The sequence below is a fragment of the Schistocerca nitens genome, chromosome 9 (assembly GCF_023898315.1).
Source record: "Schistocerca nitens isolate TAMUIC-IGC-003100 chromosome 9, iqSchNite1.1, whole genome shotgun sequence".
Lineage (NCBI taxonomy): Eukaryota > Metazoa > Arthropoda > Insecta > Orthoptera > Acrididae > Schistocerca > Schistocerca nitens.
The window spans coordinates 290,266,087-290,290,263 of record NC_064622.1 but is presented as its reverse complement, the minus strand read 5'-3'; the positions used below and the strand labels follow the sequence as shown (position 1 = coordinate 290,290,263).

Genomic DNA, 24,177 nt, shown 5'->3' with positions numbered 1-24,177 from the left:
CCTGCTGTGTCTCACTGGGGTCTTATTACGGGCTTTTCTGAACCTCACGTTCCTGTTGTTATTTTACGTTTCCTGTGGTGTGGTCAAATGTAGTTTTCCAGTTTATTGATCTCATTTCATAGATTATGAAAATCTTCTTCAGTATAACATTAATGCAAGGGCCTGATGACCTAGCTGTTTAGTGTCCTCCACCGTAAATCATCCTCATCATCATCATCATCCATTTCGCTGGGCAGTAGCCTACAGCAGAACTGACACATTGTCATAGGGATTGCTGATCCCTTCTGGTGCCATGGGGGGGTAAATCAAAATCTGTGGTAGACCAGGAGTAGTTGCTTCACATATTTCAAAATAAGAAAAGAAAACAAGAAGCAATGCACAACACTTAGCATTCGAGGACAGCTACCGTGCAGTTACTTGTTGAAGTTAGCAGAGTATTGTTAATGAATTAGTTCAGGCTCCACCCGTAGTGGTATTTAATTCAACTACAGTTCAAAATATCCGCCAGCTTATATGCAATGGTAAAACTGTCTGCATCATACTGCCTTTTGTGCATTAGCTAACAAGCAAATGTACATGTTTCTTTCTTATAAAATGTTATGCCCGATGGCTTAGTACTACATTGTGTTATGGACGTTTATCTTAAACAGACCATTCAACCATCCACAATTGCCGTGGCACCAGATCATTGAGTGCATTGATACATCGTTGCATCCATACACTTTATTTTGCAAGTAAGTACTTGTGCGCATTATCTTTCCAAATTGGGATTCACTAGATGATGTACAATGCCAATAACTGCTTACATTTTCAACATTGTATGCAGAAAACAAAGCTATTTCAAACTGTCTCTGATAAATAGCTCATCTGGATACAATTTGTTATGAAACCATGTCTGTTAAGTAATTTTGCATTTTTGCATTTTGAGGCAGAATTCGCATCTATTTCATATTTATTGCACAATGCGAGTTTTTCCAGTCCCTAGCCATTACTGATTTTTTATCTAGTTTACTGAAGATATATATATCTCCGCTTGTTTAAATAGTCCTTTATATTTTGGTAATCATTGTTGCCACAACCACGTTGTGGTCACTGATACCAGTATTGATGTGGATGTCCTCAAAGAGATAAGGTGTAATTGTTTCCATTAGTTCCAATATATTTACATTATGAGTGGGGTTCTGAACTATCTGTCCTGGGTAGTTTTCAGAGAAGGAATTTACTATGTTTCACAGGATGTCTTATTACGCCCACCGCTAACAAAACCATAATTTTTGCAATTGATGGTTGGAGGATTAAAGTCTCCACGAATGATTACAGTATGGTTGAGGAACTTACATACAAGTGAGCTGAGGTTTTCTCTAAAGGTTTTGATTACATCAGGAGGTGAGTCTGGTGGACAATAGGAGGATCCAGTTATCATTTTATGCCCATCCCTGATGTTGAGTCTTGCCCAAACAATCTCCACATGCAGCTTCAATTTCTGTCTCAGTGGATTTGAGTTTCTTGTCTACTGCAAGAAATACACCACTTACACTTCCTACTTGCCTCTCCATTCGATATAGACTTAAATGTTGTCCAAAAATCTCACTGGTATCCATTTCAGGTTTCAACTAGCTTTCTGTACCTAGTATTATGTGAGATTAAGTTCCTTTCAGGAGCACTTCAAACTCTGGCACTTTGTTGTGAATTCTTCAGCAGTTAACAATTAGAATTTCAATACTTTCACCTGTGGGATGCATTTCTTTCTTCTTACACTGATACTTCTGGGTTTGCTACAGTTGTCGTTATCTGAATTGGATGTAGTGTTACCTAAACTAAAAAACCCTTGTGTGCACCCCACATAAAGTCAGCTACCTAGGTAACATCCTCTGATGTGTAGTTGACACCTGATCCATTTATGGGGACCTTACAGTTCTCAACCCTATGGCATAAGTTCAAGAAGTTGCAGCCTAGCTTGCCACAGAACCTTTGAAGTGTCTGTTTCAGTCCTTCCACTTAATCCAGAACCAAAGGGGCATGATCAGGTCTGGAAACAATTCTGCAAATTGTAAGCTTCATTGAAGTTCCAGGTGCTGGTCTTCTGAACCTATTCTGCCACTCACTGAACTGACCCAAGTATGACCTTGCAGCCCAGACAACAAGCCTAATTTGTTCCAGTGAGTACACAATCTGCAGTTGATTGCACCTTGTTCCCTCAATGGGTGCTGGAATAGCCTCTACAGCATGCTGAATGGGGCCCCCAGGCATCCTTTCCTGTTCATTGCTGCTATTTCCCTAAGGGATACCCTCATTCACCATACATTTGAACTGGTGATGATTAATAGACCCCTACCCTTTTGCATTTGCGTCCTCTTGACATCAGACAAAACAGGTTTCCACAAAACAGGTGAAGTGAGTCCCCCTGCCTGAGTTTCAGTGAAAGACAGAATCTCAAACTTTTTGGTCAGAAGGACCGATACAACACCCTGAGTCCTCCCTGGTCACTGTCCGCCCTGTACAGGAGGCGTAGCTCTGCCATTGAAACACCACTTACATACAAGTGGACAAATAATCACAGATCCCATACTTTCTGCAGACGAGACAGGATCCACAGGAGTGGAAAGTACTAGAGGTACCTTTGGTACCAGTACCACAAGTGTGTGACTCTCAGGAGCTCTTCCAACACAATAACCTACTGCAGGTGCCAATTGTTTGACAGTGCTCAGAGGTGATTTCCAGCTATTTACCAATGTCAGCCAACTTGCTGCATATTTTAAGGAGGATTTTTTGCAGCTGTAAATCTGAACTGTTTTATGGGGCTCAAATGGATTTTCACGGTATTGAGAAACAGTGAGAGTCTGAAAACTGGAAGTTTGCTTCACAAAATTTATTACTTACACCAGATGGCACATACAAAATGTATATTGGCAACTTCAAAAAACTGGCAGCTTTACCAGCAGATGCGACCTCAGCACAAATAGGTGTGTTTAATACTGCACTAAAAACATGGGACAAAGCTAATTGTGCAATGAGTCAGATCATTGTCAGAACTGTCAAAGCAAAAGTCATGGAATTGTTGCTCGTGTGGGAGAGTGTGCAAGGTATTAGAGACAAGCTATGTGCCATGTTTGAACAGAAAACAAAGCAAGCTGCACATTCTATTCAGTTAGTGACACATCTCACTCATTTTGAAAACTTTGTTCTTCAAATGCAGCAACTCAGTGTGAAATCTATTGAATCAGCATTAATTGTGTGAGTACTTGACACATTACCTGAAAGCTATGAAAGTCCATGAGAGTCACAGTGGGAAAGCTCTGAAGATCAACAGACACTAAAACATTTAATGAACTTGCTAATATCTCATGAAACTTGTTGCACTTATCAGTGGGAGAAGCAAGATAAGTTAGTTGCACTACCAAAGTGAATGTTAAAGAAATGAAAATTGCAGGCAGCACCACTCTTAGGAATGTTACTCAAATGAATATGAAAAGTTGACAAACAAAAAGAAGTTCAAATGTTCCTGTTGCAATGGATTTGACCATTAAAAATATTAAAAGAATTCTCCAAATGTAAAACATAAACAAGAAGCTGTCCTTAACCAAAATAAAAGTGAATGCCTGATGGGACTTTCATTGGTGAGTGCAGAACTGGATGAGGACTCATGGATCACTGATTGTGGAGCCAAAAATCACATGGCCAAGAAAACTGAATTGTATACATCATTTTAACATGTCTGCAAAATCATTACAGATGTGCATGGGGAATGATTCGACTAAAAATGCACTAGGAAAAGGGACTGTTTATTTTGAAGCTTTTGTCAGTGGGTAATGAAAATTATCCCATATTTATAATTTTTTGTATTATCAAGAGGGGCAAAGAAATCTTTTTAGTTCACTAGAAGCTTTGCGCCTCGCCTGGAAACATGTTGCCTGGTTGGGCTATTTTCGTTTCGAATTGTATCGAGCGGACGGACTTGCACGGATATGGAGACAACCTAATGAATCCGTGGACCTTGCATGTCAGCAGGGGACTGTTGAAGCTGGTAGAGGCTCTGTAATGGTGTGGGGTGTATGCAGTTGGAGTGATATGGGACCCCGGATGCCTCTCGATATGGATCTGACAGGTGACACGTACGTAAGCATCCCGTTTGATCACATTCATCCATTCCTGTCTACTGTGCATTCCGACGGACTTGGGTAATTCCAGCAGGTCAATGCAACAGAATTGCTACAGAGTGGCTCCAGAAGCACTTCCGCTGGCCACCAAAATCCCCAGACATGAATATTATTGACGATATCTGGGATGCGCCGCGTGCGATTAGCCAAGCGGTCTAGGTGCTGCAGTCATGGACTGTGCGGCTGGTCCTGGCGGAGGTTCGAGTCCTCCCTTTTTTGTATTATCGAGAGGGGCAAAGAAATCTTTTAGTTCACTAGTTTCAAGTTCCATAGATCATTTTGCACAATGGATCATAATGATGCGCAGACTAATTTTGCATTCACATTACAAATTAATTTGTACATATGCTTACATTCTGAACATTTATGTTTACATTCCTAACATTTCTAAGTATTTTTTCCTCCCCAAAAAGAAAAAAGATTTGCAGATGTTGTGAGTTAGTAAGTCTTACCCACCGCCTTTTGCACATTACAGAAACAGTAACTCTTCTACACAATAGAAGGAATTGTCAAGGAGAGACTTTCTCAGCTTGTTTTCAAATTTTACTTTGTTGTCTGTCAGACATTTTATATCACTGGGTAAGTGATTTAAATTTTTGTTTCGACATTGTGCACCCCTCCATTGTGCAGTTTAAAATTTCCCAGTGGCATCTATATACAGTTAGAATTAAAAGTGAAATATTTTTCAGTATTAATTCACAGGCACACACTTCTCTGTGCTGATCACTGCAAAATCTACCTTTATTAATGTTTTTGAATGTGTTTTATGTCTTAATGTATGTAACTGCTCCTCCTTTTCCCATATTAGTTATGCATGAGTAAGCTGCTATAGCATAATCTTTTATGTGTAACTCATCTAACACTGTGGTTATGTTGTGCTCATGCAGGCAGAAGATGTCTATCTTTTCAGGGTTCTCTAAATCTCTAGACCTACAAGAAGCTCTTCTACCTTATTTCTCAGCCCTATAATATTTTGATGAAATAAACTAATCTTATTTTTCTGTGCATTCTTAAGCATTTTGTGGGCTCTTCTGATATTTTCACCTTTTTGAGAAAGGGGTGCTTGCATCCTGATTCTGTACTAAAAAAGGTGCCTCTCTGACACCATTAACCACAGGGATTTTGATGTGTGTGACATTGGCCCCCATATATTATGTGAGAGAAGCTCAGCCAACCTATCTTTCCTTCTCCTATTCAGGGTAGGTCATATCTAGTATATCCCATGTCTGGTTTAACTCCTTTGTGTATCGTGTGTTGTGGACAATGGATTAGGCTTTTATTCATTGAAAGACAAGTGTTGGTTCTGGAACAGTTTTGTTGTAAAAGCAAGTAGCATATGCTGTGACAAAGTATTGAAGATGCTGATTCAATTGACAAAACAAATTCATTCTTGTAATCCTGAGGTAAACCTTGTCAAATGAATTCATCATGAACACTTGGGTCATCAGAATGATCATCATGTCCAGCAATTCTTGAAGAATATGTTATTCTTGTTGAAGACTTTGGCAAAGAATTTTGTGAGGCATGTGTTGAGGGGAAGCAGCATCAGAGTAACTTTCATTCATGACATTAGCGTACCACACAACCTGAGAAGTGATTCATGCTGATTTGTGTGGACCTATGGAGTGTAAATTTCTGAGAGAAGCTGAATTTTTTCTCTGCTTTACTTGTGATTTTTCAAGATTACCCATTACATTTTTTATCTAGCAGAAGCCTGACACTGGTGGAAATTGTGTGACTTGTGAAGAAGTTTTGGGGTCAGCTGCCAAAAGCATTTTAATGTGATGACAAATGAGTAAAGATTTGATGAAATTAAATGATATTCATCTCATCATCACAATTCCTTACACTCCAGATCAGAACAGATGTACTGAGTGAACTAACAGAACTGTTGTGGAACTAGCTTACACATGCTGCTAGCTTAGGGTCTGCCTAACTTCTTGTGGGTATAAGTGGTAATCATGGCTTTTGTGTGTTAAATGAAAGTGCTACAAGTCATGTGAATGCCAGAACACCCTATGAGATGTTCACTAGAAGGACGATACAACTAAATAACCTTCAGATCTTTGGGATAAAGTGCTTTTCATATTTTGAAGGAAAAGTGAAATAAATGCGATCCAAAAGGAAAAACAAGTGCCTTTGTTGATTTTTCTGATGGTATTGATGATATTTGATTCTGTGCTGAATCAGGGAAACATATTATTCACAATAAGGGTGTTGTTTTTGTACCCAAGAAAACTAGAAGGACAATGATATTACTCCCTAGTGAAATGAGAGATGAAGAATCGCAGGGTCATCAAGAAGATGGTGCAGAGGTGTTATAGAGAAAGAGAAGTGAGGAATGAGCAACAACTGAAGAAAACAAAATGTCTTATTGAAATTATGCTGACTGAAATAAATGAGCCAAAGAATTGTACAATGGCTATTAATTCTGTTGACCATGAACTCTGGAGAAGAGCAATGGAGAAAGAACTGGCTTTATTGGAGCAAAATGCTATGTGGAGTATGGAACCTCTGCCACCAAATTGCAACCCCTGGAGAAGATAAACTGAGAAAGAACTAGCTTTATTGGAGCAAAATGCTATGTGGACTATGGAACCTCTGCCACCAAATTGTGAGCCCATTATAAACTGCTGTTTTTATACAATTAAGTGTAAAGCTGATGGCAAAACTGGTCACTTTAAAACAGGACTAGTTATTCATGGATTTAATCAACAGGAAGGTATTGACAATAATAAAACATTTAGTCCTGTTGCTAGATACATACAATTAGAGTAATTTTCAGTGTTGTTGCTAGTGATCATCTTCAATTGACACAGTCTAATATAAAATCTGCTTTTTCAAGAAGAGATATATGTGGAGCAACCTCAGGGATTTAGTGATGGGCTGATCAGGTGTGGAAGCCTCATAAAAGTTTATATTGACTAAAGCAATGTCCAAGTTGCTGGAACAAATTTTTCAGGGACTTCCTAATGAATCTTGAGTCTCTGAAAAGTAAGGCAGATCCATGTCTACTCTATCAAGGAGACTGCAACAACAAGTTGAGGGTAGTTCTGGATTACTATCAGGAAGTAAGAAGAAGGACATTGAAGTTTTCCTAAGGGAAACTCAAGAAGCAGTTGACTGTCTTGTGTATTTAGCTGTTGGTACAGTACAAGGCCAGATATAGCATTCGTAGTGACCTATGTGTCAAAATTGTTTGAGAATTCTCAAAAAAATCACTAGTCTTTGATAAAAATGATATAAAAGGTTCAATGTCACTGGATATAAAATACAATGCTAGCTATGCAAATGGAAGACTGGGAACATATACTGATGCTGATTATGCCAGTGATCCAACAACTTGATGCTCAGTTAGTAGCGTGATTGCAAGATTTTGTGGAGGAATAGGTACCTGGGCTAGTAAGCAGCAACAGTGGCATATCATTGCCAACAACCGAGTAAAAATATGTGGCTGCCAGTGAAGGGACAAGAGAAGGAATATAATTATCCAAGCTCTACGAAGAAATTTCACCGCTGGAGAGTGTTCCTGTTCTTCTCATTGGAAAATACAAGTGGCATTAAACTGACCAAAAATCCTGAATTTCACAAGAGATAAAATTATATTGAATTTCTCATGCACTGAGAAAGTTCTACAAGGCCAGCTAGCCATCAAGCATATACAAGTCAATAAGTAAGATGCAGATATTCCCACAAAGCCAGTACCACATGTGCAGCTTGAATATTTAAAATCATTAATTGGATTGTGTTAAGCCATATTTAGCAATATAAACACTGAGGGGAAACGTTGAAGTGAAATGTTTATGTTAATCTCTAAGCAGTGCAGCATATCTCTGCCTTTTGTTGTTGTCCTAAAATATGTGACTTGTTGTAACAACCATGTTATGTGTGTGCTTCATGTTGTGCCTTTTTTTCCTTTTTTGCAATAGAAACACTGGTTTCTCTGCAGAAAAGCCTTTATATTAGTCAAACTGAGCTATTGGCATATGCTCTTAAAGCCCACCCTAGTACATCTAAAAATGATAGACCAACCAAATAAAGGGGAAGAGAAAAGAAATATAATTATCATGGCTTATTTCCCATATGTGGGAAATGTTTTTCAAAAATTGCCAGAATCACTAAGAAACATTAAGTGTATGCGATCTTCTGCCCACAAACTAAGACAGCAGGTCTTTTGGGATCTATAAAAGATATTCTGCTTTTATAAAAGGCAAGTGCTTGTGAAATTCTGTGTCAGTGTGATAAAAGTTATGAAGGACAACAAACACACACTGTAAATCAGTGGTTGCTTAATATTGTGTTGCCATTAGTCATTCCGTAGATTGTGAAAATGTTAGTATTTTAGCCACAGCCATATCCTTTTGGGATTCAGTGGTCAAGGACATCCTATTGGATTCAGAGGGCAAATAAGCTCTGAAAATACAGCTAGTAGACAACTTTCTCAAGTGAGACAGGGATTCCAGTTTATGGAATCCTCTTATCTCATGTCTGTGCTGTCAGAGAAATTTTCATTGTGAATCTTTAATGCCTGGCATTCCAACAGTTTCCATATATTTTAGTAATTAACCATGTTATTGGTAAACAGTGTTGATTTGCTAATTCGGCACTTGTTACATGTGTATCTACAAGCATAAGTTTTACTCACGACTGGCACTCTTATGCCAACTCTCCTATTTATCTGTAATGTATGCAGGATTTACTCCACAACATATTTGAAATCATATGGTTTTAGCATTTCCATACATAAATAGTCACAGAATTCCTTGAAGATAGCTGTGTGCTTAACAGCCAAAAAGCCAGAAGTGGAATTATTGGTATTACATCCAAAAGATGATTAATGCTACAATCACCAAACCACCGTGTGATGTTGTCAGGAACAATAAGGAAAATAAGTCTGATGACTGTTCAAGACACTCAAAGATATCCTTACAGTGTATTCAGTTTTAAAAATCTATGACAAAAAATGCAAAACTGAACTACACGCAGATGCAAGCAAAGAAGGTTTTGGAGCTGTATTTTTACGTAAATCTCCAGGTGATGACAAATTACATCCAGTCTCTTCCATGAGTAAAGAGACAACACCACAAAAGAAAAATATGGTAGTTATGATCTTAAAGTCTTAGCCTTAAAAAAAATTCCAGTTGTATTTGCTAGGAATAAATTTTTAAATTGTAATGGACTGTGTAGCAGGGTTTTGGTTTAGGACAAATCTCTTTTTAAGGTCAGCTGTGGAAGAGAGGCTTTAATGATTTCATGCACTAGGAAAAATCATCAACCCTGTACATGAGAAAGGACATTATGCTGCGAATGAAACTGGAGATGATGTAAAATAAGGTTATTATAGATTAGATATGATGGATGAAGTGAAACAAGTGATCTACAATTGAGCAAAATTTTCATTAGTGTAAAAGAAATCAAGAAAGAAGGAGGTTTCCTACACCCCTAATTCAAAGAAAATGAGACATTATATACTTATTGCATAGATTACATTGGGCTAATTCAATAAACTCAGAAAAGGTACTACCACATTCTAAATATTGTTGACACGGTTGTCGTGTTTACTTGGCTGTATCTTGTAAAGACTAGAAAAATCAATGTTAGCACTAATAAAATGGAATTACAGAAAACTAATTTTGGGAATGCTATCCAAGGTACTGTGTATAGTAAAAGTCAGATTATAATCAGTATGGTTGACTGTGGGATTTGGATGTGGGTTTGAAGGGTCTCCTGCTGATGAAACAATTAATACAAGAGAATACTTTTATAATTTGGAGTAGTTTTTGTACCTTCATCAAGTAGACACAAATTATCTTGACCTGTTCTTTTGTTTTACTGATCAGTAGGGATTGTAACTGTGAAAACACTAAATAGTTATTGTGAAAGACAAAGCAGGTTTTCCTATAAATATATTATTTTATCTTTATGTGATGCCCTTCTTTTCTTTCTTTGTTCTGAATTTGGACAACTATGGACCATGTAGAACATTAAGGCTTCATGGCTTTTCTTTTTCTCTTTGCCAAGAACCACTTCATTCTTTACTTCATTTGTTTCTATGCTCCTCAGAAATGTAATATATTTACTTTTTTCTCTTCAAATGATTTTATGCTGTTGACTTTGCTTCGGAATCTCCTTGTTCTTCCTACTGTTACAAGTCTCATCATTAGTCTGGGACCCCAGAATTTTTCTGAGAATCTTATTTCCTTCTTTTCAAGTTCTTCCAACTAGTGCATTTTATTTAAAATAAGAAACTCCAAAGCATAAAATCCTTCTGTTTTTTAACTGAGTTACAGTATCTGGTTCGGCCTTGTAGAATATCACCCATTTGTTGTACTTATTCTGTTTTAGTTTGTGAGCAAGATCTAATTTTCTGGCTCTTCCTTTCACTGCCTCTTTATCCAGTGCATTGAGTTGAATCTAGTCTCCTATGTATTGAATTTCTTTGTTCTTTTAATCTTCCTATATTTTACCTCCAAGTATTCCTCCCATTGGCATGTTTCTTCCATATATCCCGTATTTTCATAGGAGATGTTGAGCCCTGATTTTCCAGCGATTACATGCAAGATCTCCAGCATTCCTTGTGTATCAGTCTAGTTTCTGTCTGAAAATGTGGTGTCAATGGAAAAGCTAAACACCTGATTTTCAGGTTGTTTCTTTTTTTCCTCAAGGTTTGTTACACTTATTCCTTCCAATTTCATATATTTGTTCCTGCTTTTCAGTATTTTCTCCAGGATAATATTGAAGAGAAGTGGTAGTAATCCCTCTCCTTGCATGACTCCTGTCTTTATTTCAAAGGGCTTAGAGACCTCTCCAAGAAACTTAAATTTTGAGATGGTGTCTTTCAGTGTTTGTTTTATGATTTTCCACATTTTTCTATTGATTGTGAAACCCTCTTGGCCCGAAATAAAGTTTGTCTGTCAATTGAGTCAAATGCTTTTATGAAGTTGACAGAAATTACTACTGTGTGGTTTTCATAATTGTCATTTGAAAACATCCAGTGTTTGCATGTTCTACTAGCTGGATTGTGAATTTGTAATATTTTTATTTTCATGACAGGTTCTGTGGTGAAAGACTTCCACCACTATTGATCACCACAGGAAACATAATGACAGTTGTGTTTCAGTCTGATCATAGTATTAATTACCAAGGATTTAGTGCACACTACAATCAAATAGATACTTCAAGAAGTAAGTATTCAACAATTATACTTTAGATTTTGTGTATTTTCTTTCTTTTTTCTACAACTGATGCATTGTGTTTTACCATTAATTAATGTTGTGCTTCAGTGTGTTCAATTCAAAAATTGATGACAGGCTCCCCACTGCAAGGAACACAAAATACATGCATGAGGATGTATGTGGACAAAATATTGCTAGACACTTAATGTAGCTGCCGATGTTCATTGTTAGAGTATTTTGTGCATATGACCATCATGTGCAGTTCTAAAAATATTTTTTAAAATGATTTTTTTTACTAATGGTTGAATTAATAGTGTTATGTGCAAGTAAATAAATAATTTAATGTTTTTACATCTTCTGTTGTTGGAGTAAAAACATTCAGCAGAGGAAAGTAATGTTATTACATTTTTGTTTTTATAATAATTTTCTGCGTTAGAGTCCAAAGCTGTTGAAAAAATTATTTTAATCAAGGAGATAGAAAAAATTATTTTAATCAAGGAGATAATTGAAACTTCGTAACGGATTAAAACTGTGTGCCTGACCAGGACTGAAAAACAGAACCTTTGCCTGTTGCATGCAAGTACTCCACCAACTAAGCTACCTGAGCACAACTCATTATCCGACCTCAAAACTCTACTTCCTCCAGTACCTTGTTTCCTATTTTCCAAACTTTATGGAAGTTGATGTGCAGAAATGATTTTCCTTATATGGCCTTTTAAAGTAACTGTATTGTGTCATTTTGTTTGAGTGGATAAACTGGAACATCATGCTGTCAAATAAGTCTTTATGTAATTCCAACATAATGTTGGGGTCAGGATCAGATATTTAATATATTCATAATTTAATAATTAAGGTTTCTGTCAGAGTTTCATATATATATATTTTTTTTAGTGATTAGTTTTGAACATTGTTATTCATTTTCAAACCATCACATACATTAGGAAGTACACTGTTATTTAAAAAAACATGAAATACAAAATTTTTAGGTGTGTAAATAATTTTCAAACAATTTAAGTGTACAGTTTACAATAGTGCAATAAATCTTTTATAACATACCCGTAATTGTAATGTGTGACTGAACATTATAAATTTGTTTCTACTTCAGTTCAATATAACAAATGTTTTCTGACTGTAGTATGATTATCTTGATACATTCCAGATTTCATAGATGGTTTTAATTGTTTATGCACACGGAGACATAATAAGGGGAGATGGTGCTGCAGACTTATGATGCACCAAAACAATAGCAGACTGTTTTTACAACTGCTTCTTCCTCTTAATTTCTGTCCTGTGCAGGCAAGAGTTGTTTTAAAAAGAAACATAATGCTTTCATGTCTAACACAGCATAAGGAAGACATTTTCAAATGTTTTTCTGGTATTAAATATATATTTGATCCAGTTATATCATGCAGCTCACCTCACTAATGAAATTATATTTTTGTTATATATTTCAAATAACCAAGAAGATAAGTATGTGATGTGAAAAGGCTGCTTTTGTAACCCTGCATTTTCCTTAAAATGGGCTGATGAAACCGAGGTTTGGTCTATGTCCCTCCTCCTGAAAATTATGAGAACTTATTTTGCCATATTTGTTCGATTTACAATCTTTCCTTCTCACAGTGTTCACCCAAGAGCTTTTTGGGCTAAATTAATAGAAAATCTAAAGTTAGATGACAGAAATAAAAACACTACAGTAAAAGTAAAAGGAGAAACATAAATTCATTTATGTAAAAGAAAATATCACTTGGACATTTCCACATACAAATGAAATGTGATTGCTGTATACTTTAGACTATAATCAGAATGACTATTACACCCATGAATGACAAAAGCTAACATTTTTGATCAAAAGATTTCCCACATGAGGTAAAGTTCAGGGCAACTGACGTGGCAGACATCAACTTCAAGTTTATAACATCATGACAACTCGCGTTATTTTAAGTCCATGTTTATATATTAAAATTTGACAAGCAACTTAAGTTTTTTATTATGTGTTCTTATGCTTCATTCCCTCAAGATCATAATGTTAAAATTAAAGATACTATGAAAATTTTACATGTAGCACTTAAAGGAATGAAGGAAGAATTACCTGAAGAATAGGGAATACATAAATGGAAGGTAAAGTAACCATACAAATTAATGAATGAACAATCTGAATTTAGCCACACAGGATTAGCGGAGCAGTATAAGGTGCTGCAGTCATGGACTGTGAGGATGGTCCCGGCGGAGGTTCGAGTCCTCCCTCAGGCCTGGGTGTGTGTGTTTGTCCTTAGGATAATTTCGGTTAAGTAGTGTGTAAGCTTAGGGACTGATGACCTTAGCAGTTAAGTCCCATAAGATTTCACACACATTTGAACATTTGAATCTGGATTTAAATATAACAATATTTTGCTCTTTTTAAAATAATTTGGGTTCAGTAAAGCAATTAGGTGATGACTTTACATAATCAGTATTTTATAAAATAATGAGACAATGTGTGAGACCTTTGTCAATACAGTATCTGTATTTATTTTTAACATCCACGCCTATACTCTGCACACCACTGACCATTGTGAAGTGTATGGCAGAATATTTGAGACCTTTAGCAATATAGTATGTACATATTTAATTTTAACTGTTTTATTAGACACATTTCGGCACTGCAGTGTACACACCTCCTTAGAAGTGATGAATTCTACATCAGCCAATGCACTGCTTTTTGAAGCACAAGAGATGTGCCTGCATATAAGGAGAAAAAGTTCATGTAATATTTCATAGCAGAGAACGTGCCCTGTGCTCAACATGCAATACACCAAATTATGCAATTGTTCTGTTCATCCCTAGGAAAATGGAACAGAATACCATATGATTTCATTTAAACAAACAATGAATTGGTAGGTGTGTGCAGTGAAATTGCCTCAAACATTCAGTGGACTGTGTTCCTATATTACTATTTTATTTTTTGATATCACATTTCAGTGCACACAATAGAGGGAAAGCAAAGCATTGAAAAAGTAAACAGAGGAACAGGGGAGCTTTGTAATCATCTACACACGTACAGGCAGTTCAAAGAGGAAACAATACAGAATGTGCCATTTTCACCCCTCAACTACAGATAGAACAAAAATTTCGGTTACCAGCATATATCCCAATGAACTTGGCTGAGCTATTGCAGTCTTACAAGTGATACAACGCTGCATGAGTCAGAAGTACTCATCGCTTGAAATACTATCAGATTCGAAGAGTGTTCTCTATGCGATATGTACAGTAAAACTGTCTAAACCCAGCAATGAAGAACTCCAAATGTGATCTGTGTAATTTAATGCCTGAGAAGACATAAACAAGTCACATTTATCTGTGTGAAAGCCCATTGTGGAACTGAAAAAGCAGATGAACTAGCAAAGCAAGCTGCACACATTGAAATTTCTTTAGATTTAAAGCTCCCTTAAATGGAATTTAGGTACAACTTATGCCAAAGAGTGGCTGACTCATGGCAAAATGAATGGACTCAGATCTCACAGACACATCTATGCTCAAATACAACTGCAAATAAAACTGGTTTGAGAACAGCATTAGACCCTGACGAGCAACATCTAGGTTGAGTAACAAAAGACTAAAAGTCATGGGTCATTCCTACAACACTAATATAGTTTGCATATAAACTAAATACCTATCTGTGATTGTGATTGTGATGGTACCAATCATAGAAATACAAAGCATATCTTGTTTCAAGGTCCAAAATATTGACAAGAAGGTACAGGTTTTTGTCATCTATCATCAAGAATAGAGTACCATATCCAAGTCTCTGTTCAATGCATTCAACATAAAAACCTACAACAGAATAATCAAATTTATATGTAATTTAAATATCAAGTTATAAAGTTTGACATTCAACTACAGTCGATATTAAATAGTAGAAAACTGAGTGGCTGAATTCAAACATGCCATTTCACTTAAAGATGATCCATGTGACTTATGTTTCCAATTGGCAACCACAGATGAAAAAATCAACAAAGTCCGTAATATGATTGTGGAGTATATACAACTAAATGTGTGTGTAATTGCTGATTTCATAGTCATATCAAAGGAAAAAGGAGGTACATTTTGTTTAATGTTGTTGTTGTGGTCTTCAGTCCTGAGACTGGTTTGATGCAGCTCTCCATGCTACTCTATCCTGTGCAAGCTTCTTCATCTCCCAGTACCTACTGCAACCTACATCCTTCTGAATCTGCTTAGTGTATTGATCTCTTGGTCTCCCTCTACGATTTTTACCCTCCACGCTGCCCTCCAATGCTAAATTTGTGATCCCTTGATGCCTCAAAACATGTCCTACCAACCGATCCCTTCTTCTAGTCAAGTTGTGCCACAAACTTCTCTTCTCTCCAATCCTATTCAATACCTCCTCATTAGTTACGTGATCTACCCACCTTATCTTCAGCATTCTTCTGTAGCACCACATTTCGAAAGCTTCTATTCTCTTCTTGTCCAAACTAGTTATCGTCCATGTCTCACTTCCATACATGGCTACACTCCATACAAATACTTTCAGAAACGACTTCCTGACACCTAAATCTATACTCGATGTTAACAAATTTCTCTTCTTCAGAAACGCTTTTCTTGCCATTGCCAGTCTACATTTTATATCCTCTCTACTTCGACCATCATCAGTTATTTTACTCCCTAAATAGCAAAACTCCTTTACTACTTTAAGTGTCTCATTTCCTAATCTAATCCCCTCAGCATCACCCGATTTAATTTGACTACATTCCATTATCCTTGTTTTGCTTTTGTTGATGTTCATCTTATATCCTCCTTTCAAGACACTGTCCATTCCGTTCAACTGCTCTTGCAAGTCCTTTGCTGTCTCTGACAGAATTACAATGTCATCGGCGAACCTCAAAGTTTTTACTTCTTCTCCATGAATTTTAATACCTACTCCGAATTTTTCTTTTGTTTCCTTTACTGCTTGCTCAATATACAGATTGAATAACATCGGGGAGAGGCTACAACCCTGTCTCACTCCTTTCCCAACCACTGCTTCCCTTTCATGCCCCTCGACTCTTATAACTGCCATCTGGTTTCTGTACAAATTGTAAATAGCCTTTCGCTCCCTGTATTTTACCCCTGCCACCTTCAGAATTTGAAAGAGAGTATTCCAGTTAACGTTGTCAAAAGCTTTCTCTAAGTCTACAAATGCTAGAAACGTACGTTTGCCTTTTCTTAATCTTTCTTCTAAGATAAGTCGTAAGGTTAGTATTGCCTCACGTGTTCCAACATTTCTACGGAATCCAAACTGATCTTCCCCGAGGTCCGCTTCTACCAGTTTTTCCATTCGTCTGTAAAGAATTCGCGTTAGTATTTTGCAGCTGTGACTTATTAAACTGATAGTTCGGTAATTTTCACATCTGTCAACACCTGCTTTCTTTGGTATTGGAATTATTATATTCTTCTTGAAGTCTGTGGGTATTTCGCCTGTCTCATACATCTTGCTCACCAGATGGTAGAGTTTTGTCATGACTGGCTCTCCCAAGGCCATCAGTAGTTCTAATGGAATGTTGTCTACTCCCGGGGCCTTGTTTCGACTCAGGTCTTTCAGTGCTCTGTCAAACTCTTCACGCAGTATCTTATCTCCCATTTCATCTTCATCTACATCCTCTTCCATTTCCATAATACTGTCCTCAAGTACATCGCCCTTGTATAAACCCTCTATATACTCCTTCCACCTTTCTGCCTTCCCTTCTTTGCTTAGAACTGGGTTGCCATCTGAGCTCTTGATATTCATACAAGTGGTTCTCTTCTCTCCAAAGGTCTCTTTAATTTTCCTGTAGGCAGTATCTATCTTACCCCTAGTGAGATAAGCCTCTACATCCTTACATTTGTCCTCTAGCCATCCCTGCTTAGCCATTTTGCACTTTCTGTCGATCTCATTTTTGAGACGTTTGTATTCCCTTTTGCCTGCTTCATTTACTGCATTTTTATATTTTCTCCTTTCATCAATTAAATTCAATATTTCTTCTGTTACCCAAGGATTTCTATTAGCCCTCGTCTTTTTACCTACTTGATCGTCTGCTGCCTTCACTACTTCATCTCTCAGAGCTACCCATTCTTCTTCTACTGTATTTCTTTCCCCCATTCCTGTCAATTGTTCCCTTATGCTCTCCCTGAAACTCTCTACAACCTCTGGTTCTTTCAGTTTATCCAGGTCCCATCTCCTTAAATTCCCACCTTTTTGCAGTTTCTTCAGTTTCAATCTGCAGTTCATAACCAATAGATTGTGGTCAGAATCCACATCTGCCCCAGGAAATGTCTTACAATTTAAAACCTGGTTCCTAAATCTCTGTCTTACCATTATATAATCTATCTGAAACCTGTCAGTATCTCCTGGCTTCTTCCATGTATACAGCCTCCTTTCATGATTCTTGAACCAAGTGTTAGCTATGATTAAGTTATGCTCTGTGCAAAATTCTACAAGGCGGCTTCCTCTTTCATTCCTTCCCCCCAATCCATATTCACCTACTATGTTTCCTTCTCTCCCTTTTCCTACTGACGAATTCCAGTCACCCATGACTATTAAATTTTCGTCTCCCTTCACTACCTGAATAATTTCTTTTATCTCGTCATACATTTCATCTATTTCTTCATCATCTGCAGAGCTAGTTGGCATATAAACTTGTACTACTGTAGTAGGCATGGGCTTTGTGTCTATCTTGGCCACAATAATGCGTTCACTATGCTGTTTGTAGTAGCTAACCCGCACTCCTATTTTTTTATTCATTATTAAACCTACTCCTGCATTACCCCTATTTGATTTTGTATTTATAACCCTGTAATCACCTGACCAAAAGTCTTGTTCCTCCTGCCACCGAACTTCACTAATTCCCACTATATCTAACTTTAACCTATCCATTTCCCTTTTTAAATTTTCTAACCTACCTGCCCGATTAAGTGATCTGACATTCCACGCTCCGATCCGTAGAACGCCAGTTTTCTTTCTCCTGATAACGACGTCCTCTTGAGTAGTCCCCGCCCGGAGATCCGAATGGGGGACTATTTTACCTCCGGAATATTTTACCCAAGAGGACGCCATCATCATTTAATCACACAGTAAAGCTGCATGTCCTCGGGAAAAATTACGGCTGTAGTTTCCCCTTGCTTTCAGCCGTTCGCAGTACCAGCACAGCAAGGCCGTTTTGGTTAATGTTACAAGGCCAGATCAGTCAATCATCCAGACTGTTGCCCCTGCAACTACTGAAAAGGCTGCTGCCCCCCTCTTCAGGAACCACATGTTTGTCTGGCCTCTCAACAGATACCCCTCCGTTGTGGTTGCACCTACGGTACGGCCATCTGTATCGCTGAGGCACGCAAGCCTCCCCACCAACGGCAAGGTCCATGGTTCATGGGGGGGTTTGTTTAATATGTTTAATATGTTTAATATGGATAAGTAATTCTGATAAAGCTTTGTGTTAGGTGAGTGTCTCATATGTTGAATCTTGGTCATGAGCAAAAATGAAAATGTATTTCTCAGCATTAATTGGACCGTTCTGAAAAGAATCCAACTGACATTGTGTACTGATTTGTTACTGTGCAAGTGCCATGGGTGCACTGTTTCACTACACAAATGAAACAGTTATGGAAGCTGTGGCTGGAATCTCTGCCAAAATAGGCAAATTTGATCTCATTTCTCAGAGAGGGTACGGCTAAAGTATGTTGCATTCAGAATACTTTTTTTCATTGGTAAGTTTGAAAAAGGAATGTATTACATCTTGAACATATTCCATTGCTCATCTATGATTGATTTCTACTACAAAAGTTTATTCCTAGATAGTTATTTTTAATTTTTAAATTACTTTGCAGCATGTGGTCATACTTTCCATTTAACAATGGGTGTCATCCAGTCCCCACGATATCCACAGCATTACCCTCCTGAACAGAATTGCACTTGGATCATATCTGTTCCAGTTGGTCAGCAGATTATGTTAAATATCACAGACTTTGAGCTTCAGAAGGGATCTAGGTGTCAGTATGACTATCTGGAAATAAGGTAATGGTTTGTTATGTGTATAGCCATTTTAATATACTTGCTTATTATATAGGTTACCTAATTTAAGGCTATACTTTGAAAATAGTTCTTATTAAAACAATTTCTCTTTATTTTGCAGATTTACCATAGAATTATGTTGAGAATAAATTGGATGACCTCAGAATAGATTTGATGATGTCATGTAAAAATTTCAATCCTCCCCCCTTTCATAACACATTAATTGAACACCAACGGATCCCAGTATTTCTGTGACATTAATCTTTCTTCGTTAGTAAATATATACATGTGTGTGTACAGTATGTTTGACTATACTGTAGTACTTTTGTTCACATACTTCGCAGTAAGTGAAAGCTCTGAAAAAAATATTATTTTCATTGAGTTTCTGTTTCTTCATTAAAGGGTAGTTATTGCTTCTTCAGATAAGAATAATGTTTTAGTCTGATGTCTGTCCATTTAGTTTTTCCCTGAATGTTCTAGTGTTGACAGCAGCGACTTTGCAATCAGTAAGTTGTAGTGGCAACTTTTAATCTTTGGCTGCAATCTGGTGCAGACTACGTATTTCCTGTCGCACATGTATCTTTATGCATATTCATCTTATACTCTTATACTGTCTATATTACCATGAGGCAATTAGTATTTTAATTGTTAATTGTTATGTGTTCTTTAATTAATTGATTATTAATTTTGAATCTCTTGTCTGCTGTCTTCTGTCATGAATGATTGAACTTCCAACTGGGCTGTGGAACATATCAATTAGGAAACAGGTTCCATAAACCATTTCTGAATTTTTTTTTAACAATTGAATGTGATGAATGGTAAATTGTCATACTTTATTGTTGCTCAAGTGGTCTTCCCCAGTTAACAGTAAAGTTGCTACTTTGGCAAGTATTGTTTCTCTTCCAGTTAAAACATTTAGTTGCTGTCTGTATAGCACCATATGCTCAACATTTTTTTAATTATTGTAAGAAAATAGACATTATTATAAAATATTGGTTACAGTTCCCATACCTTTCGTAATATGCTGTGCATATTTTTCTCATGTCTGAGAAACAGTTAAGTTGAACATCACTAAGGTACACCTATAAAACTGCAAATAATTTAAATGTGGTGCAAATAATGGTTCCTGCAAAAACAGACTGTTGACTAATATCGAATTTAATGAGTGCTGAGGTAAATTGGAACCTTTCATCAGATTTTGACAGAACATAGGCTTGAGAAAAGTGTTGCCAAACAGATCCAAAAAGACCTGAAAATTAAGCAGAAAAGGCCTTAAATGGAAGAATCAGCTTTTTGAATATGATCCCAAAACAAACAAACTGTGAATGTGAAGAATGGCACACTGACCAAAATCTGTGGTCAAAGGAAGCTTCAGTGTTCAAGTAATAAAACAACTACTCTCTCTCTGTCTGCCTGTGTTAAGGGGGATTGTTCACAAGGAATTTGTGACCCCAGAACAAATTGTTGAACAAGCCTTTTAGTAAGTAAGTCCATGAAAGGCCCATTACAAGTTGATTTTAATGATCCCTTCTAAAGGAATTACATACTGACTTTTTTTTTCTTTCTTTCCATCCTAATTTTTTGGTGCTACTGCATGACGGAACCAATGTAAATCCCATTTTTGAATGTTATCCCCAATATTGTAGAAAACTGTTTTGATGAAGTGGAATGTATTATCAATGTAATTCAAAATAATTAGTCACAGTACTTAGACACGAATGAAATGAGTTCACCTTTAGTAATGAACTGAAATGTATCATTTTGAAACTTAATGTAAGGCTTATGGAAAGGAACAGAAGTATGAAGTTTATGTGTGGAAATTTGTGGCAAGTTCCAGTGATTCTTAAGTCTTCATATATATATGGAAATATGGACTGAATTTCAGGATAACCAAATCTGTGAGCAAAAGTAGTACATAGCAAATAGAGTGTAGAAATTTGAGCACCCAGTCCACCATATTAATCTTCCATTTTTGTCTTTGCATTTCAATAAAAAAAACTTGGCAATAGCCAACATGCAGCATATGTGGTGTGCAACAAGTTACCTCAAAAATCTATGATTTTCTAAATGACATAAAAGTCTTATAGGTAGGAAACCCATTTTAAATCTGATTTGTTTCTTCTGGACAACTCATATTGTATAAACAGATTTTTAATTTTAAAATATTAGCACATTTAGTGAAAAAGACAAATATTTCCAGTTTTAGACTTAAAATCTGGCTCCATCAGGCCACCAAATGGACTAAATCTGAGTCATTCCTATAAGGAGCCAATAAAATTGGTCATCCCTCAGAATTCAAAGGCCAGTCATCTGCATGATCAGGTAAAATTGTAGGATGCAGAATTTTTGTAGCAAGTGTTGTCTTCTGCTCGAGTTGCTGCACTACTGTATCTGCACATTGTGCAATGATAAATGCCATACCATATACATGCAGAGTTGCAAGTTCAGTTCCACTCCTTGTATTTTTTTAACCACATTTCATCTGTCTGCTAAAAGAATCGGTCCGATGTAACCTAAAAAATAATTTGCATCTGTTTCTAACTGACCAGTAATAGCAAAACCTTTCAGAAATTTCTCAGCAAAAGAGTTCATAGTTGCATTAAGATCAGAACAGTTTGTGCCCGAAAGTTTCTTCTTCACAAAGTGGCCAGTGACACAGGCCACCCATAACCAGCTGTCTAATGCTAGACAGCATCTGCTCAGATGATCACATTGCAGTACACCTACGACACATGTATGCTATCGTACAGATGAGCATAAAATAGTTTGTTTGGGTAGCTTAATTTTCTGCGTCAGTTAACTTCAATAAACAGGGTCCACACTGTGCAGTAACACAACATACTTAGGTTGCTATGGGCTTGTTTATCAGTTGGCATTTTTATTTGAAGTTCCAGCATTTGTCTTGTAGTTACAGTTGAATTTTGGATACTTAAATCTTATAAATTTTGTTTACGCATTAAAAAATAGAGTAGCAAGTGGAGAAAGGTGTAACATTTACAATGTGTTGCTCCTTTTGGGTTCAGTAGATGTATGAAAGGAAAAGAACCAACTCAAACTATTTCTATTCTTTGTGGTGCCAGTGCTATTAGACAAATCATGTCAGATAATAATTTTCTTGTTTTGAGAAAGACTCTCCTGTCGTGAATGATCTGCCACATTCAAGACATTTCGATAATTGACATATATGGTGAACTAACACCATTTAACATTTGTGTGATATTTGCATTCACAGATAAGTTAGAAGTTGGATGTAAGAGTAGTGCATCTTCTAATTCAAAGTAACAAAAATAAAAGAAGCGACGAGTACTGCATTTTTGTTTGATCATCATTGAGTGTTCCAGTGCAATATTGATACTGGTGATGAGTGATGGTGCATTTATGTTAATTCTTAATAAGAAATTAATGGCTGAATTCTAATAAAAAGGCATATCCTTGAGGAACATGCAGTATGAACAGATAATGTCTTGCATCTGGTGGTTCAAAAATGGTGTTGTACACCACAAACTGCTACCCAGCTGAAATTTGTTGACAACAACTGAGACACCTTTCAGTTGCACTGTAAGAAAATGACTAACACAACTACATGAAGCACTGCTACTAAACAATAACAGACTCTGAATGGTTTACAAACAAACAAGAGTTTGTTTGTTAACAAGACTTTCCAGGAGTAATTCATCCCTTACACATTTGTTCTTCTGATCTTCCACCTTCATATACACTCCTGGAAATTGAAATAAGAACACCGTTAATTCATTGTCCCAGGAAGGGGAAACTTTATTGACACATTCCTGGGGTCAGATACATCACATGATCACACTGACAGAACCACAGGCACATAGACACAGGCAACAGAGCATGCACAATGTCGGCACTAGTACAGTGTATATCCACCTTTTGCAGCAATGCAGGCTGCTATTCTCCCATGGAGATGATTGTAGAGATGCTGGATGTAGTCCTGTGGAATGGCTTGCCATGCCATTTCCACCTGGCGCCTCAGTTGGACCAGCGCTCGTGCTGGACGTGCAGACCGCGTGAGACGACGCTTCATCCAGTCCCAAACATGCTCAATGGGGGACAGATCCAGAGATCTTGCTGGCCAGGGTAGTTGACTTACACCTTCTAGAGCACGTTGGGTGGCACGGGATACATGCGGACGTGCATTGTCCTGTTGGAACAGCAAGTTCCCTTGCCGGTCTACGAATGGTAGAACGATGGGTTCGATGACGGTTTGGATGTACCGTGCACTATTGAGTGTCCCCTCGACGATCACCAGTGGTGTACGGCCAGTGTAGGAGATCGCTCCCCACACCATGATGCTGGGTGTTGGCCCTGTGTGCCTTGGTCGTAGGCAGTCCTGATTGTGGCGCTCACCTGCACGGCGCCAAACACGCATACGACCATCATTGGCACCAAGGCAGAAGCGACTCTCATCGCTGAAGAAGACACGTCTCCATTCGTCCCTCCATTCACGCCTGTCGCGACACCACTGGAGGCGGGCTGCACGATGTTGGGGCGTGAGCGGAAGACGGCCTAACGGTGTGCGGGACCGTAGCCCAGCTTCATGGAGACGGTTTCGAATGGTCCTCGCCGATACCCCAGGAGCAACAGTGTCCCTAATTTGCTGGGAAGTGGCGGTGCGGTCCCCTACGGCACTGAGTAGGATCCTACGGTCTTGGCAACCATCCGTGCGTCGCTGCGGTCCGGTCCCAGGTCGACGGGCACGTGCACCTTCCGCCGACCACTGGCGACAACATCGATGTACTGTGGAGACCTCACGCCCCACGTGTTGAGCAATTCGGCGGTACGTCCACCCGGCCTCCCGCATGCC

The 24,177-nt window shown here is 37.7% G+C and overlaps 1 protein-coding gene across 1 annotated transcript in view; it reads left to right on the top strand.

Annotated features, from left to right (window-relative positions):
• The window catches only part of LOC126204186 (cubilin-like), a 1,516,445-nt gene that overhangs the window by 507,753 nt on the left and 984,515 nt on the right, over nt 1-24,177 (top strand). The window contains exons 23-24 of the mRNA XM_049938590.1: nt 11,211-11,341; nt 19,166-19,352. Coding sequence (XP_049794547.1) covers nt 11,211-11,341; nt 19,166-19,352 — 318 coding nt within the window. The remainder of the gene's footprint in view (nt 1-11,210; nt 11,342-19,165; nt 19,353-24,177) is intronic.